The following is a 17,911-nucleotide window of genomic DNA, read 5'->3' on the forward strand; positions in this document are numbered from 1 at the left end:
TCTTAGTTGCCCTACCAGGGATCGCAACTGCGCCCCCTGCAGTGGAAATGCAGACTCTTAACCACTGGACCGCCAGGGAAGTCCCGCTATGAAGCTTTTTATATCAACTCAGGTCTCTAAGCTGGTCCTACCTAACTGCTTTAACAAAGCAGGAGCAAATTTACGAAGGAGGATCCTGCCCTTGCCCTGCAAGCCTGTGTGTCTAAGTCGCAGTTTTCACTTTCCCCTTGAGCCTTTACTAAATCTACCCCTGCCTTCACCTACCTTCTCAAAGGCTCTCTGCTAAATGGAACAACCTGCCTGATATAGCAGGAAAAGCAGAAGTGAATACGGTTCCAGGGAGAACTGTCAGAGACAGGGTTCAAGCCCTGGACAGAAGACTGAGGAAGAGTCCTGGCCTCCCTCAGAGGTGCTTTATTACATGATTTCATCAGTCATTGGTGATTAGATCCTATGCCCAAGCGAGAAAAGAGGAACACTGCATTGTACAGGGCAGATGGTTCCCCTTTTGGCAATGCAGTCACACGGGGTGGGCGACGGGTGCGTGCTTGGCTTCCCTGCCTGTGGGCAGGCTCTGAGATTGCAGCTAATTGAAATGGAAGCCTGGTAAAGTGGGAGAAAGGAATGTTCAGGAATCAGTGACCTCCATATTCTGCAGCTGGCTTTCCAGGGCAACATCTCTCGCTGCCCCTTTCTTTTTGCTGCCCTCATGCTGCTTCTTCTGCTTCTTTGACGGCTCCTGGTCAATGGGTGCGGGCTTCACAAAGGGGATCAGTTCCTGGAGACCTGAAAGGAAACAGCCAACCAAACTACCCATCATTCCTCAAGAGTCAAAGCCCAGGGACCTCTGGGGAAAGTTACACAAGACAAAGAGGCAGGCACTGCTTTCATTTATTCCTTTTTTTTCCCAGCCTGAATTTTAGCTGCATTTAAATAGAAGCTCATACCGGCACTGGCTACTTTTCAACCTTGCCCCTTGCAATGCCCAGCACCAGAGGACAGGCAGAGTTTTGGGGGCCGTGTATGAACAAGAAAACTTGGTGCATTCTGAAAGGGGCTTACTATTTAGAAGAGCAGGAAGACAGACAAGAGGAGGAAGATGGGCTGGGCTGGGAGCCTCACCTGGTGGCATGAATTCCTTCAATTTCTCAGGCACAAGGATGCCGTTCTCTGTCTGGTAGTTCTCTAGGATGGCACAGATGGTGCGAGTTGTGGCGCACATCGTGGCATTGAGCATGTGGACAAACTCCACCTGCGAGGAGAGGGTCCCCAGAGGGAGCAGTTACACTCAACTCCTAGCTGGGCTTACTGATGACCAGGAACCATCCACTCAGCCAGACTCCCCCAACTGCAACTATCCAAATCCAAATCTAAAATCAAATAAAAAACAGGTTCTACCCATATTAGTGATCTCTAAACCTTTGAATTCTGGTTGGCTTATTAGATAACTTATGGCTTATTAGATAACTCCAGGAAGATTCCTCATGTCTCCATGAGTGACAAGTGGTAGGTCCCAGTATTTTGAGGAGAGTTGGGCCCTTTGAGGGAGGGAAGAGACTACTCAATGGCTTCTCCTTTTAACCCCTTTCAAGTCCCTGACCTGGAAAAGATTAGGGCCTGGAAATTGGGTTTGAAGAGATAAGCTTACAACCCAGACCTTCTTGGGTGAGAAGAGGGGAGACATTGCCTCCAACTTGTTCTGTGTAGACAAATGGGGATTACTCTTTATCTGGAGTTATGGAAAACAAAGCCAAGAAGAGAAAAGCTAGAATTACCTTGTAGAATAGAGCTAGATTCAGGTTTCTATCTAAAAGGACTCAGTCCTGATTCAGTGAAGTCACTTTCAGATTCCCTTTTTGGTCTAGACTGAGAAGCTCAGATTTTCCCATGACGCTGGGAAATAATGTCCTCCAAGGGCTGAGAAATAAGATGGACCTACTCTGAGCTGAAGGCCCTGCTTCCTGCCTCCCCAGGGGCCATCTACCTTGTCCATCATCTTCTTGGTTTGCCCGTATCGGATTCGGAGCCGGCGAGCCTGATAGTCTGTGCAGTTAGAACAGGAGACTAACTCACGGAAGGCTCCTGAGCCCGGAAACCAGGCCTCCAGGTCAAGCTTCTTACTGGCAGCGTGATTCAAAGAACCTGTAAGGAAAAACCCCTAGAATTCATGAAGGAGGGATGGTATTTCAGAAGGCTAACCTTTAGCAAACCCAAAGAATTCTTTAGTTCACATGTTATCCCCAGGAGGGAAATCACGCCCAGATATTCTTATCACCAAGAACTCCCAAGGGAAAAGAGTGTGATATTTTAATTAATGTGGGCAATTAATTGGATTGTAAGCTATTTCTTTGTGTGGCAGTTCAACTAGTCAGGGTGGTGTTTGTGGGATGCAGGAGAGGGAGGCTGATAACCTGAGACAATATTCACGATATGGTAAGGGATCCCCAGAGACTGGTAGAACTCCTCAGCGGTAGTGATCATCTCCTCAAACATCTCCCAGGACTTGTTGTCATGTGGCGATGAGTAGACAAACTGTTCAATCTGCAAAGAGGGACCCAAGGGCACAGTGACAAGGGGACGGGGTGAATAAACTGAAGGCTGAAGTGGGAATTATCCTAGCAATGAAGACCTATTCCTATTCCACTGAGAGTCAGGCGGGGCTGGGGCCCTGGTGAGAGATCGGGGCTGAACTGGACTGGCTGGGGCTGCAGCAAGAACGAATGCTTGTGTAGAGAGCGTCCCACATAACGTGCGGCTACTGTTCTAAGTACTTTCTTTCTTTCTTTTTTTTTAACATCTTTATTGGGGTATAATTGCTTTACCATGGTGTGTTACTTTCTGCTTTATAACAAAGTGAATCAGTTATACATATACATATGTTCCCATATCTCTTCCCTCTTGCGTCTCCCTCCCTCCCACCCCCCCATCCCACCCCTCCAGGCGGTCACAAAGCACGGAGCTGATCTCCCTGTGCTATGCGGCTGCTTCCCACTAGCTATCTACCTTACATTTGGTAGTGTATATATGTCCATGCCTCTCTCTCACTTTGTCACAGCTCACCCTTCCCCCTCCCCATATCCTCAAGTCCGTTCTCTAGTAGGTCTGTGTCTTTATTCCTGTCTTACCCCTAGGTTCCGTTCTAAGTACCTTCCACGTGGTAACTGGTTTAATCCTCACAGTAGCCTAATGGGGTAGGTACTACTATTATCTTCCTTTGACAGAGGAGGAAACAGCACAGAGAGGTTAAGCAAATTGTTCAAGGTTACACAGCAGTAAGTGGTAGAGTTGGCCTTAGGACTCAGGCAGCCTGGTTCCAGAGTCCATGCTCTAGCCGCTCCACCATGTGCTTCTCAGGCTCTTCCCTAGAAACCCAGATGGAGGCAACGAGAGGAAAGACTGGAGCTGGGGTAGGCCTGAGCAACACAGATTCTATCTCTTCTATAACAGCCCTGGAGAGATAGAAGGGTCCCATCCCTCACCCTGATCTGCCTACTCACCTTCTCAAACTGATGGACTCGAAAGATGCCACGGGTATCACGGCCGTGGGAGCCCACCTCCTGGCGAAAGCAGGTGGACAGGCCGGCATACTTGATTGGCAAATCCTCTGGCCGAAGCCACTCGTCCCGGTGGAGAGCAGCAATGGGCTGTTCGGAGGTGGCAATCAGATATTTTTCCTCATAGGTGCTGTCATCAGACTTTTCAGTGCCTTTGCCAATCACCTGTCAGAGGAGGGTAATATTTACTAGTTAAGAGTGAGGGAGTAGGACCTCAGCTCAAGCAAGAAATCACAAAGATCACACAAATCACACAGAGAAGATCTGAGTGATGGGAGGATGAATTTTCTTCAATCCCTGCCCAGGAGTGAGCAGGTGATGCTAAAAAGACATGGGAGGGAATGGGTCAGTCCAAAATGGGGTCCCTACTAGAGATCAAAGAAATGCAAATTAAAAGAAGACAAACTATTCTTATACTACTTTTTTTTCCCTTGGCTTCACCATTTGCAGCTTGTGGGATCTCAGTTCCCTGACCAGTACCCAGGCCCCCTGCAGTAGAAGCGTGAAGCCCTAACCACTGGACCACCAGGGAATTCCCTCTGATACTATTTTTACTTTATCTAATAAATGAAATACTTATAAATGATGTATAGTGGCCAGTGATGGCAGGTGTGCAATAAAACCTGAGCTGGTAGCAGTATAAATTAATCCACTTGACAAATGTTTGTGAGGCATGTAGTAAGAGCCAACTCCTTTTTGCCAATGCGGGGCAAAAGGAGATAGTCTCTGCTCTCTTGGTGCTTATGGATTGATCTAGGGTTGTAATCCTTGAAGAATCACTTCGGTATTCAGCTGAAGAAAGTAATGGAAAAGAAAAAAAAACTATAGACAGGACAAAGTTCATTGTAACATTACTTACTGATGGCAAAAAAAAGGGAGCCCCCTAAATATTCAACAGGGGAAGCGCTGGGCAGTCTATGTCCATGCCAGGTAATATTATGGAACCACTGATAAACGATGGTTACGAACACCATGTAGCAACACTGAAAAATGCTTCTGATATAATGTGAAGTAAAAAGGCAATCTACATATATTGTGATTAGAAGTATGAGAAAATGATACATGTATAAAAAAAGCTCCCACAAGAATATTAAAAATGACAATTGTAGTAGGTAATGTGAAAGAAGATGATTTCCCCCCACTAATTCCAAATTTTCTGTCATGTGGTATTACTTTAACTAAAAAAAAAAAAAAAAAAAAAAAAAAAAGAGGGGAGGAAACTTCCTCTAGGCCACTGTTTGGAAATGTGGGAAACTACCTTGCTACCTAACAGTGGGAATTTAGCCCCGTGTGAGGCTAGTCACATACAATGTAAAAACAATAGAGCTTGCGGTCTAATATGGTATAGCCACTAGCCATACATGGCTATTTAAAGTCAATTAAAATTTAATTCCTTGGCTTGCATGAGCCACATTTCAACAGCCACATGTGGCTGGTGGCTGCCACACTGGATAGGACAGATACAAAACATTTCCACTATTGCCGAAAGTTCAGTTGGACAGCCCTGCTCTAGAGAATTAATAAACTGAGGTTATTAGGCAAAAAGTGCCAGCCAAAATTCCTCACTATGGAGACCTGTGATTCTCCCTGCCTATGGCTCCAAGAAGCATCTGGGTAAGAGATGGAGAATGCTGCAAACACGCAGAGCACCTGCTACCTAATATTTTTCATAATCCTCCATATAAGCTTCTCCCTGGTGTTACCTGCAGGGCATCCTTCTAAAGTTCTGTCAGTGATTATCCATCCAATCTTGGGAGTTGAGATGAGAAAAAAAGGGAAAAGATAAAAATAGGTCTCATCTGATAATGCACATGTTCCTCTCATTAAAAGGAAGAAGAGGAGGACCCCAAGGTTGTACCAATGCTCAGTGTTTGGAGAGAGCATTTTGTTTCCCACTGCATCTTGAATTAAAACATACCTTTGAACTCACCAACAGGACCTAGTGGGAAGAAGGTTCTGACTGTTAAACTCATCTCTCTACATAAGATAAATCAGATGAGGCCAGGAGCAGTTGTCTAACTACCCGCTACATGGGTTTTGGGAGGAAACAGCCAATAAGAACAAAGTCATTCCCCCCTGCCCTGGAACAGGGTTGAAGGAGAGGGACAGGTGAGAAGTGGCCTCAGCTGCGATGGGCAGCCGTTAGCAGAGACACTAGAAATCCTGAGTGTTGGGCGTAGACTTTGGGTGTGGGGGGAGCTACAGCTGATGTTAAAGCTGGTTGATTCAGAATCACCTTCTGCACCTCAACTCAAATCCACTGGCTCTCGCTGAGATGGTTCATGATTGAGAAAGAGCCACAAACTGGAAGCCACAACCATCCAAAGGAAAGTATGTCTCCCCCTGTGGAAGCTTCCAGTCTGGGGTCAGGAGTGGGAGGACACGGGAAGATCAGCCACTTCTACAATTTCCTTTTGTCCAAGCTTAATAATAATATATGAGCTGCTTTTCTAAGCTCATGGTGCTAAAGCATGCTCAATCTAGATAGATCACATAAACTATCTGGGGAAAGATAAAATAGGCTCTATGTCTGCACTGTCCAAATGGTAGCCACCAGCCACATGTGACCATTTAAATTAAAATTCATAAAGATTAAAATTTTACTTCCTCAGTTGCACTAGCTGCATTTTAAGTGCTCGATAGCCACAATATAGAACATTTCATCATCGCAGGAAGTTCTGCTGGACAGCATTGCTGTGTCCTTGAAGTTAAACTTCATACCTTTAGGAGTCATTCTGCCATACTGCCTCAGGCTACTCACCTTATAAAGTTCTTCATCAAACTGGCTGAGCTGTGCCACTTCCTGCATGACCTCCTTCCTCATGAAGAAGGGGGTATAAATGGGAGTGTAGCCTCGACTTCCCAATGTGCGAAGAGCATACTGGATGAGTGCCTGTTCCAGGAACACCAGGACCCCCTAAAGGAGCAGACACAGCACTGTGTGAGTGGGTTCTGCTGCCATCACGTTCATCTGCTAGCATTTACCCCCAGAGGCAACTGGGGGCACACAGGAGGCCACAAAGACCATGGATCCAACAACTGACTCAAGAGACTCTTTCTTAACAGCCATGCACAGCACATCATCTGAAGAGCATTCCCTTTAAGATACCAATCAAGGGAAAAGGACTGTTCACCCAGGGTGCGTGGGAGAGTCTTCCTGTGCTAACTCTTAAAACACTGGACTTATTTGTATACGTAGAACATACCAATATGGACAGTGTTTCCAAAACTACTTTACCACGTCCTTCTGGAAGGCTTCCCTGAGCGCATCTGCCCTCTGCCCAGCTAATCTGGGTGTGTTGCCTCCACCTACCCGTTCCTATAGCACCCTGGGCTACTCACACCAGAGCACTTATCACAGAGGGTTTTTGACTCTTTGTTACTTGTCTGACTGTCCAATTACACGGAGCTCCTTAAAGGCACAGACTGTTCTAATTCAGTCAGCAAAACATATTCATTATGGAGGATCACTCAGTGGCTTTTGTTCTAGGGAATCCTGATAAGCACTCTCCTGCCTTAGAAAGAGAATTGCATCTAATTGCCAGTACGTTTGTAGTAGAAAGGCGGATTTGTGGGCCTCTTTAAGTGGGTTATGTTTTCTGCAATTTTTTTTCAGTTCTTTCTTTATAACCAACCTCACTGGCTGCCGACTCTTACCTTCAGGAAGTATCCTCGACTCCCAGCCACCACAGCCCCCTTTTCGCCTTCAAAGCCATCTACCATCACCACCAGGTCCACGTGAGAGTACTTCTTCCTGACGGTACAATCACCCCAAATCCTCTCTACTTTGTTGTCGGCGTCCTAAGCAAACGAGACCAGGAGACAAAGATGCAGGAGCTCTGAATTCTACAACCTCCATCTTTCCGAACCCTATTCCAAGAACGAACTAGAGCTTTGTGAAGTCACTGCTTAACTCAAACACTAGGTTTTGGCCCTTGTGTACAGAGACTAGAGAAAGGAATTTGCTAGAGAATCTGCGCTCAATAGAGAAATAATAATTTATAAAGTCCTAGAGGCAATTCTAGCCATGGAACTGAAATCATGATTTTCCAAAAGATCTGTAGTATTCTCTCGTTTTTATACCCTTTTAAATGACTCCTTGAAAATCCTATACAGGGAAAACCCTTCCCTGGACAATCTGCACTGCCTGGGGTACGGAGGGGAATGCAGATTTTTTTTTTTCCAGGCTCTCATTGGTCCAGGGCCACACAAGGGTGGGCTCAGGGCCCTGACCTCTTGAGTCTGCCACCCCAGCCCTCAGTGAGTTTAATGTCCCTTCACCAGGGAATGAATGAAAGAGGCACAGATGGGCCCTGCCACGGCTGGGGTGTCAGGGAACAAAGGCTGGGCTCAGAGCAGCTTTGTGCTGGGGAAGCTCCCACTCGGCAGGAAACTTTTATCATGCAGATTTCCCTTCAACCTGCAGCTTCTCAGCAGGGTGTGGGTGAGGGGTGAGGCTGATCTTGCAGATCCCTCCCACGAGATGAGCTGCTACCATGGGCAACACGCAATGGAGGACAGCAGCCTGATTTAGAAGAGATTTCCGCGCCAGGAGTCTCCACCTACCTGCTGTCTCTGCTACTTCCCAATCAGGCAGGGATCTGACTCTTTCAATTCTCAATTGGTGGGCAGAGCGAATACACAAAGAGCCTGCTTCTATTATACAGAGCGTGCCAGACTTTCACTGTCCTCCTCCCACTCCGCCCCCTTCCCAAAGGAGAGGGGTGACGCAAGGCAGCCGCTCACTGTGGCACCGACGCCTACCTCATCATTGCTGATGGGCACAGAGGGGTGCAGAAGGTTACCAATCTCGCGAAGGTTCTCAAATCGCTCTGCTTCCAGCTTTATCCGCTCGGCATCACACTTCAGGATGGCTTCGTCGATGAGGAGTCGGACTTTTTTGATTTGTGAGACTTTCAGGTTCTGTAGATGAACAAGGCCAAGCCCGTCCAAGGCCACAGCAAGTCAAGGGCAGAGTAGGAAAAAGATTGTTGCCCCAACCTTGTTGGGCTCTAATGATAACTCTTGTAACAGCATTTTAAAAATTGACACTGGAGGCTTTCAAAGAACTGAGATTTATTTCACACACGGATATATACAGTTTTGCCCGACAAATCCGTTGGCATTTTCTTTCAGGGTGCCTAAGGCAGAGGTGGATCAATTCTGGCCACTCCTCTTGTCCCTGTATATCTCAGGAGTGTTAATACCATAGCTTAACTTGCACTTCCTGATATTCCTGATTAAACCAATTCAGCATGCTATTATATCCTATATGTAACTGTTCTCTAGGAAGATTATAAATTTATTAGGAGCAAGAGACCTTGTCTTAAGCTCGTTTTGTATTCCTTATTGCAGGTGTTTCAAACTGTACTCTGATTTCCTGGGGGGACCCTTAGCAGGTAGGGCAGGGCAGGAATAGCACCCCAACCTTGCCCTTCAAGCACAGCAACTCTGCTTTTTCGGGTCTATGCTCTTGCTATTGTTGCAGGGGTTTTTTTTGTTTTGTTTTGTTTTTTAAGATTTTTTTGATGTGGACCATTTTTAAAGTCTTTATTGAATTTGTTACAATATTCCTTCTGTTTTATGCTTTTTCAGTTTTTTGCCTGTGAGGCATGTGGGATCTTAGCTCCCCGACCAGGGATCGAACCCTCACCCCCTGCACTGGAAGACAAAGTCTTAACCAGGGAAGTCCCTGTGTTGCAGGTTTTAAGAAAGGGTTCAGTGACTAAAAGACTTGAAAATTCCTGCTCTAGGCCCATTGTAGTGAATATTTACTGAATTACAAAAAATTGAAAAATTACTGACTCTGTGGAAATAGAGTTATTAAACCAAACATAGTTCAGTTCCTTTTTTCTCTTCTTCCTACTCTTGACTTTTCCATTCCACCTGTCTCCATCTCTGCTGTCTAATAGTCAAGTACTGAGATTAACAAGAGGGGATGGGGACACGTCCCAGCTGCAGAAATTCAAGGATGCCACAGTGCTGTGTGGAGCAGAGCGTCAGGACTTGCTTGTCTAGGAACAAAGCTAAAACAACAGAAATCCTAACCTGGAAAATGACAATAACTTACAGTTAAAGTGTCTGCAGTGAGGTCATCGAGATTTAATACATCTTCCGGAATGGACTCATCATTTCCCGTTGGCTCTTTTTTCTATGGGAAAGAAAAACAAACAAACAACAACAAAAACATAACTAATTATAAAGAAAAATTTCTGACATAGTTTTATAAGTGTACACCAAACTAATATATCATATAAACTAATTACAGAACTTTATACATAACTTAGTCTCTAAAAGATGCGACGCATGGGAGAAAAATTAGTGAACTGGAAGCAAGAAGTTAACGTTCCAAGTCCCTGTCCTGACACTGTCTAGCTTTCTGATCCTGGACAGACTGATCAACCAATCCAGGTCAGAGGGTTGATACCATCGGGAACTTGAGAAGGAAAATGTCTGACATGGACATAGATGTTATGACGCCAAGAATGTACGAAAACACTCAGTGCTGGTCAGGAGCCAGCGCTGGGCAGACACCTGTGTGTCAATTTGTGAATCCCCATCTACCTACTAAGAACAAACCCAGCCCTTAGGCCTGCGGCTAAGAGGAAAAATGGATGGGATGAGGAATATTAGGAAGCCAAAGAAACACAATTTTTGAGGAAAAAAGCCACGTTTAGAGCAATCAATGCAACTTGGCAAAACAGCAAGGGTATACCCAGGACTAGATTTTTTCCCATTCCAGTTTCTCTCCTCACCCTTTTTTATGATATTCTTCCAAATCATCATTTCTAATCGTTATCCAGAGCAAGGGAGAAGACAGTGATTCAAGGAAAATCATCTTTAAAAGCTGGAAAAATCTGACAATATCAGAATGAGTCTTGATAAGAACAGGCATAGACTGCTGAGGTAGAAAAACATGGCCTAAATCTCAAGATGTTCCATTTGGTAGCCAAGATAGCTGAGGCCCTCTTCCTCTCTGATAATCCCTCAGGGCAGCAAATTCAAGTTCTGAGTTCAAGTTCTGGCTCTGCAACTAACTGATGGCACCATTTTGGGCAAGCCCCTTAATTTCCTAGGCCTCTTTACCCTACCCTTTTAATAGGGTTAACAAATGTACTACCTACACTCCACGTTTACAGCAAAGATCAAAACCAAAATGAGACGTATATGAAAGGGTTTTGAATGCTTTCAAGTGCTATACAAATTAAAGCACTGCTAGTACTATCTCAATGGATAGCAAGAGAGAACACTCCTTGCAGGGCCAGCAGTCAAGGGAACCTAAGAACATTAACGCAGATGAAAATACTACCATCTTCTTGCTAAGAAAAATACTTGGCTGGCACTATCCGTATATATGCCCCAAAGAACACTCAGGCAGAAGTATACATGGAAATTAACATAATTATGGGGTTGCTGACATGTACCTGACTTAGTGTCAAGAGTTCCACAGGAAGAAAACTGTATGATTATCATCAATATCAATTTCTACAGCCTGTCACATGCTGAAAGTGTAACAAAATAGTGTTAAAGAGAAGGATACAGAATATCATGAAGGATAAGGTGCTAGAGTCCAAGGGAATCTTTTTTTTTTGTGTGGTACGCGGGCCTCTCACCGTTGTGGCCTCTCCCGCTGCGGAGCCTGTGCTCCAGATGCGCAAGCTCAGCGGCCATGGCTCACGGGCCCAGCCGCTCCGTGGCATGTGGGATCCTCCCGGACCGGGGCACGAACCCGCGTCCCCTGCATCGGCAGGCGGACTCTCAACCACTGCGCCACCAGGGAAGGCCCCAAGGGAATCCTTTTGTTATGGTCTTTCCAGGTTCAGGTTCCTAAATTTCATAATTTTTTGGTTTATTTTAGAGGTTTACAACTTAAAAATGAGACAGATTGTAGGGTGCATTAACATGTTTTTTTAAAAAAATGATTAAGAGGCTAAGAGCGTATTTTTGAAGAAAGATTAAAAACTAATCTGGTGGGCTTCCCTGGTGGCGCAGTGGTTGAGAGTCCGCCTGCTGATGCAGGGGACACGGGTTCGTGCCCCGGTCCGGGAAGATCCCACATGCCGCGGAGTGGCTGGGCCTGTGAGCCATGGCCGCTGAGCCTGCGCGTCCGGATCCTGTGCTCCGCAACGGGAGAGACCACAACAGTGAGAAGCCCGCGTACTGCAAAAAAAACCCCACCAACCTCCCCCCTCCCCTGCAACAAACTAATCTGGTTACCAAAGTAAAGCTGAGCTGAAACTTAACATTCTTCAAGGACAGGAAGGATATACTGGATGAAGGCCAGTACTACTTGCCATTCACTATTACTCTCAATAGCTAAATAACTACAATGTTCCAGGCACTGTGCCAGGTTTTCTATATTAGAAATTTTCAGTTCTCACAATTGTATTCTAAAGGTTAGTGTCAGAACTGTCATTTCATAGACAAGAAAACTGAGGCTCAGAAGTTAACTTGCCTGAAGTCACATAACCAAGAGTCTAGGATTTGGACTCAATATCTGTGCTCTTTTAAATAAAGAGCACGACTACACTGGGATAAAGAATCTGAAATTTACAACAGGAAAACCTCTCTGGCACTGTAGGTTGAGCTCAAGAAATAACTGGAAAGGATTACTGGTGGAATTCATTTTATTAAGAACAGAACAGACAATGAATGACTTGTATGGCAAGAATCTTATCTTACAACAGACTGAACGTCTGTGTCCCCCAAAATTCGTATGTTGAAACCTAATCCCCAATGTGATAGCATTTGGAGGTGGGGTCTTTCAGAGGTGATTAGGTCAGGAGGGCAGAGCCCTCATGTATGTAATTAGTGCCCTTATGAAAGAGACACCAGAGAGCTCCCTGCTCCTTCTGCCATGAGGACACAGCAAGAAGACTATCTATTAACCAGGAAGCAGGCCCTCACCAATCTGCTGGTGCCTTGATCTTGGACTTCCCAGCTTGCAGAACTGTGAGAAATAAATTTCTGCTGTTTATAAGCCACCCAGTCTACAGTATTCTGTTACAGCAGCAAGAATGGACTAAAACATACCTGCAGACAGAAGATAGACTCACTGATCCTTGAAAATGCCTCTTAGTTCCCTCCCTGCCTTCCTCTCCTTCTTTTTAAAATAACTTTCCCCCTCTGGTAAGAAATCCAGTAGCTCATGGAATTAAACACTATGTTAGAAATTATGAATTAACTAAGAATAAGATTAAATACCTCTGCTCAAGCTCTCAAGGGTATTAGTCAGTTCTCTTACCTTCATTTTCTCTCCAATTGTCTTGCTGCATAGGTTCTTCAGCTTGTTCAAGTTGTCTGCCTGAAATCTGCCTGAAGAATAAAGAACCCAATATACCAAAGATAGGCACATAACTAAGACACCTCATTCCTAATCTTGGCTCCTTAGGACTGATCTCAGCCCAAGGCCAAAATACAGGCAGAGCTAAAGGATCTGCCTCACAAAGTTGTGTTATTCCCCAGCATTTGGTGACAATGAAAAGGCCATTCTGGGGCTGAAATTAAAAAGTATCATAACCTGGACGATACCACTGTAGACAGAGTAACACATCTGAGAAAACTGGAAAATACTCATATAACTATAACCTGTTCAATTATCTTAAAATTCACTTAGAGAAACTATGTGGTATGCACCAGGATCTAAAAAAAGGCAGTCAGTCAAGTTTCTATTCCCATGAACTTGGTTGCTACTTCTCTATGCTAGAAATGGTTAATGTTATTTCCTTTGCTTTGATACAACGCTCATCTGGCAGCCTTGAGAAGAATTCAATTTCTTACACTTTGGTTTCTTTGGGGGAAGACAGTGCACTAATCAGCCTGCATAGGTATTCTGGCCCAAATTAACATCTTGGTGTTGTGATCCATCAGTCTAACCTTGATTTGCAAAAGCTGGACCTCCTGAATCTAAGCTTTAGCAACAATATGGTAAAAATTAAGCTTTGGACAGGTAAAATGATGACTAGAGATGAGACACCGCCTAGACATGGCTATTCTTTGAAGTTTTGCCAAACTTTAAATTTAAACTAAACTTCAGCACAAACTATATAACTACTTTCTCATTCACTTATTCACACTGATTACAGAGATGGAGAACAGATGAGTGGTTTTACATGTACTCATTTGCATGTGCCTGTAGTTCTGTGTGATATCTCATGTGTAGATCTGTGTAACCACTGCTACACTCAAGATACGGAACTGTTCCATCTCCACAGAGATTCCTTTTGCTATCATCCCTCTGTAGTCCATTACCTTTCCCCTGCCCTGTCTAACCCTTGGCAACCACTAATCTGTTCTCCATCTCTGGAATCAGTGTGAATAAGTGGCTAAAATTAAAAGGACTGCCAATATCAAGGGCAAGGTTGTAGAGCAAATGGAGCTCTTACATATTACTGATGGGAGTATCAATTATTACAACCACTTTGGAAAACTATTAGGTAATATCTACTAAACCTAAACATGTGCCTACTCTGTGACCTAGCAATTCCACCCTTAGGTACATACCCAAAAGAAATGAGTGCTTACGTCCACCAAAAGACACAATGTTCCTAGCACATTATTCATAGTACCCTTAAAGTGGTAACAATCTGAAAGTCCATCAATGAAATTGGTTGGTATGTTTACATATATGGAGTACTACACAGCAATGAAAAAGAACCAACCACTGCTACACATAATAACATGGAATAATATTACAGACATAATTTTGAGACAAAGAAGTCACATGCAAAATTATATACTATATAAGTCCATTTATATGAAGTTCAAAATCAGGCAAAAGTCATTTATGGTGATAGAGGACAAAATACTGTTTTTTTGGAGGAGGGAAGTGACAGTGAAGGGGCATGAGGGAGCCTCCCCGGAGAACTGCAAACGTCTTAGATCTTGATCTGAATGGTGGTCACATGGGTGTATGGCTTTGTAAAATTCATCAAGCTGCACATTAAGATTTGTGCACTTTACTGAACTTACTGAATACATTACATCTCAATAAATTTTAAAAGGTTGTATATAAAAATAATATAAATGCCACAGCAGAAATATATAAGATAGTATATGGATCATATGTCCTAGGTGTGGCCCTGGACTAGCTGAGACTGGGGTCAAAGGAAGCACTTAGAAAGTTTTTCCAATGATAAGGGCCTGGTTTAAGGCATGTGCAATAGGGTTAAGAGGAAGTAACAACTTCAACTGATAATTCCTGTAGTTAGTAGCAGATTTCAAGATACATGGAAATCTACTGACTTTGGAAGTAGTCAAGACAAATGCTTATTATATGCCCAAATGTGTCCTCATTATATTACTCTGAATTAAAAGAAGAAATCACAGTTTGAATCCTTGAAGTTACAAGAGCTGTGGTAAACTCTGATGTGGTGCTCTGACTCCAAGTCATAGCAGATTCCTGTGTTCTACACAGAGCCCTAAACCTTGAAGGTCTACAGACGGACAAATGGGTATAGTTGTAATGGAGGGCCTTTTGAAGCTTGCTGTGTCCTCATTCAGGGAACATGGTCTGATTTCTTAATGTGGCTCTGGGTTGCAGCTAAGGATAGAAGAACCCTAAACTCTGATCAGAGGTTCAGATGTAAAAGAATCTTGAAACAAAATCTGTCAATGTCCACCTTCAGCAGCCAGCAATGGGAAAAATCATTAACTCCCCGTAGCTGCAAAGAGAATACTGGTTAGGGATGTCAAGTAGAAAAGAATCAAATCAATAAATATGTTGAAAATAAACTACATCAACTGCTTTTCATATGGAAGAGCACAGTACCCTGAACACAGGAGATATTCATGACTTCAACAAACCTTTGTCAAGCCCTTAACAAGGACCAGATGCAGTGCTAGGTACTGGGATTATATGTACACATGTGTATATGTATATCCTGTATCTATATGTATACCCTGGGTACTGACACACAGATGAATAAAACACAAGCTTGTCCCTGAAGAATTCATCCCCTCAGCACATATCCACTCCTCAGGTAAAAAACAGAACTTCCCACAGAGGTGTACATTATACCCAAGAGACTAGGTAACACATTCAAAGTCATTTAGCAGCTGGGCAATGGCTAGAGAGAAACAAAAATCTGATACTTCTAACTTCTGACTCAGTAAAACAGTGTCCAGTCTAGTTTTTTCACTCCAATTTAATTTAATTCCATTGCAACCCAAAACTTCAGATTCAGATTCAGGTGGTGGGATCACCACCACACTGGGCTTGACTGTGATGTGCAGAATCAGCAAACAACCTGAGCTAAGCAAATATTCTCCTGGTACCCAATACCAACTCTTCCTTCGACTCTCTCCCTACACGGGTGATACTTATATATTTAGGAAAATCAACTTTCCTAATATAAATCCATGCTTTTGGACAGCGAATGCCTATGCAGTGTGCTGTCATAAACCTGTCTCTCTGCGGGTGGCAGACCTATTGCATCAGACAAAAAATCACGTGTTTGACAGCATCCGGCCAGTTAGTGACTACTCCAGCTAGCCTAGGCAGAGATTGATAGGCAGAGGGTTCTATGGTTTTATTTAGCCTCATGAAAGATGCCCGGTCCAGTTCCAGGATCTAGCCCAACTCTGCCAATGTGTTCACCGGAAAGCTTTAAACAGCCTCAATAATTACAAGATTTTTCTTGCTTCACCGCACCCCTCTGCCCATGTCTGAGCTACTACGTAAGACTATTCTCGGTTCTTAAAAGTTTGCCCACAGTTCAGGGGGATGGCCTTCCCAAAAGCTCCGGGATCACTGTTTTTAGCCAGGAGCGGCCTCCACAGTCCCAAAATGGTTCCAATATGGACGGAGTGAATCTACTGTGCTGCAGATGTGACTCAGTCAGGTTGGAACCTTTGATTCTATCAAGATAGAGGGAGACCACTCTGGCCTTGCTGAAGATGAGAAAAAGACAGGAGGCGACCAAAGATAAGTGCTGGAAAGGGGAACCCCCCCCAAACCTCCCCCCTGGCTTTCTTCCGGCTATCCTTGAGGCTGAAGGTTTGACAGCTCTTGATGCGAACGCGCCATGCTCCTTTCCCAGACTCAGAAGCAGCGACCCGCACCCAGCTAGCCAGGAAGGGAGGTCGCAGGGCCCGGACGGAGGAGAAAAGTGGGTCGGTCCGGCCCCCCGGGTGGACAGGGACAGCTTCGGAGCCACCGCAACCTAGGAGGGGGTCTTATGAAGGGTGGAACCTCAGGAGCGGTAACTAGGTCCAAACAACGAAGTTGCGGTTGGCATCCGGGGATACTCCGCGCGTCCCGGTACTTACATCGTCGCCACCCGCTGTCTGCCTTCACCAGCTGGTCCACCAGTCCCGGGTCCTTGAAGCGCTTCTCCTGCGACTCTCGGATGAGGGCTGGGTCCCCTCCTTTATCCACCCGAAACAAATCCAGATCCAGCACCATCGTTCCTTCTCCAGGGCCAACACTAAGAGAAGGGAGGTTAGTCCCACAGCAGCCGCCCTGTTACTGCCGCACTGCACCGGCGCGCTGACAAGCCGCCCCCCCTCCCACTTCCCGCGCAGGCGCAACGGGAGCGTGCAGCCCGCCCTCCACTCTGGGCCGGAAGCGGCTGCGTAGGAGGCGGGGCCGCGCAGAGGAGGACGGGGTGGGTGGGCGTGAGCTCGCTGGATGTGTTCAAGTCAGCCCCACTGGCGGGTTGTGCCTCCTCGTGTGCGTTTTCCCCAGCTGTGCCCGCTTCTCTAGGGGCTCTAATTGCCCCATAGAAGAAAAATGAGTGCCTGTTTCTGTCTCATGTTAAAGGGCATATCTAAGACAAGGCCTGTCAGTATAATCACTGGCTTGGAAGCTGGTACCTCCCATAGATGCCAGTTTCCACCTTACAAGCTTGGGTCCTAAGACTGGACCCTCTCTCTGAACCTCTGCTCTCTTCTCCGTCTTGAGACAAGAGTGTGGCTACATGTTTTAGTCCCCAGATTACCTCAGTTCAAAATACCTGCTCTCCTGCCTCAGAGTTAGGATACCTTTCTTAATCTGATTATTGGGTGAACCAAATTGTCCCTTTATCAACCCTTAAGATCACAGGGTTGGAGAATCTTTTAGAGAAACACTTGAGTAGACTTTTCCAAAGGGAAAATATTTAGGAGATTTGAAGGCAGTTTAAGATATTGAGGTCATGTCTTGTATCTATTTGAAAATTCCTAGAACAAAGATTTCATCATATTTTAATTTTATAATGTTCAGGCCTTTACAGGGAAATATTCTGGTTGATGACTGGAGCCAAAGTTATCCAAGAATCTCCCTGATAACAAGAGCTTATTTGAAGGATTTGGGAATAGGCATACTGTTCCCCATCCTTCCACTTTACCAAGAGTTTAGAGACCCACCCACCATGCCC

At 44.9% G+C, this 17,911-nt stretch overlaps 1 protein-coding gene across 2 annotated transcripts; it reads right to left on the reverse strand.

Moving 5' to 3' along the window:
• Nucleotides 1–357: 357 nt before the first annotated feature.
• On the reverse strand, nt 358–17,050 carry SARS1 (seryl-tRNA synthetase 1). Of its 2 annotated transcripts, XM_082658794.1 has the most exons (12): nt 16,824–17,050; nt 12,799–12,869; nt 9,625–9,705; nt 8,319–8,477; nt 7,212–7,355; nt 6,316–6,471; nt 3,498–3,719; nt 2,412–2,541; nt 1,985–2,142; nt 1,658–1,729; nt 1,123–1,252; nt 358–786 (listed from the first exon to the last, which is right to left on the reverse strand). In XM_082658794.1, exons 1-12 carry the CDS (start codon nt 16,957–16,959, stop codon nt 629–631), a joined length of 1,617 nt encoding a protein of 538 aa, XP_082514920.1. In that variant the 5' UTR covers nt 16,960–17,050; the 3' UTR covers nt 358–628. The 2 variants fall into 2 exon arrangements, with proteins under 2 accessions (XP_082514920.1, XP_082514919.1); XM_082658793.1 differs by lacking the exon at nt 1,658–1,729 and having other exon boundaries at nt 361–786.
• Nucleotides 17,051–17,911: the final 861 nt, after the last annotated feature.

The sequence above is a fragment of the Grampus griseus genome (genome assembly GCF_964374135.1).
Source record: "Grampus griseus genome assembly, chromosome: 1".
NCBI lineage: Eukaryota > Metazoa > Chordata > Mammalia > Artiodactyla > Delphinidae > Grampus > Grampus griseus.

Bases quoted from the DNA above. Each gene is read 5' to 3' on its own strand.
- SARS1 (XM_082658794.1), bottom strand. From the start codon at position 16,959: ATGGTGCTGGATCTGGATTTGTTTCGGGTGGATAAAGGAGGGGACCCA. The intron at 8,478-9,624 runs GTAAGTTATTGT...GTTCATCTACAG, and splicing joins TCACTGCAGACACTTTAACT to AACCTGAAAGTCTCACAAAT. The intron at 1,253-1,657 runs GTCTGGGTTGTA...CTCTCCTCGCAG, and splicing joins CCCTCTTCTCACCCAAGAAG to GTGGAGTTTGTCCACATGCT.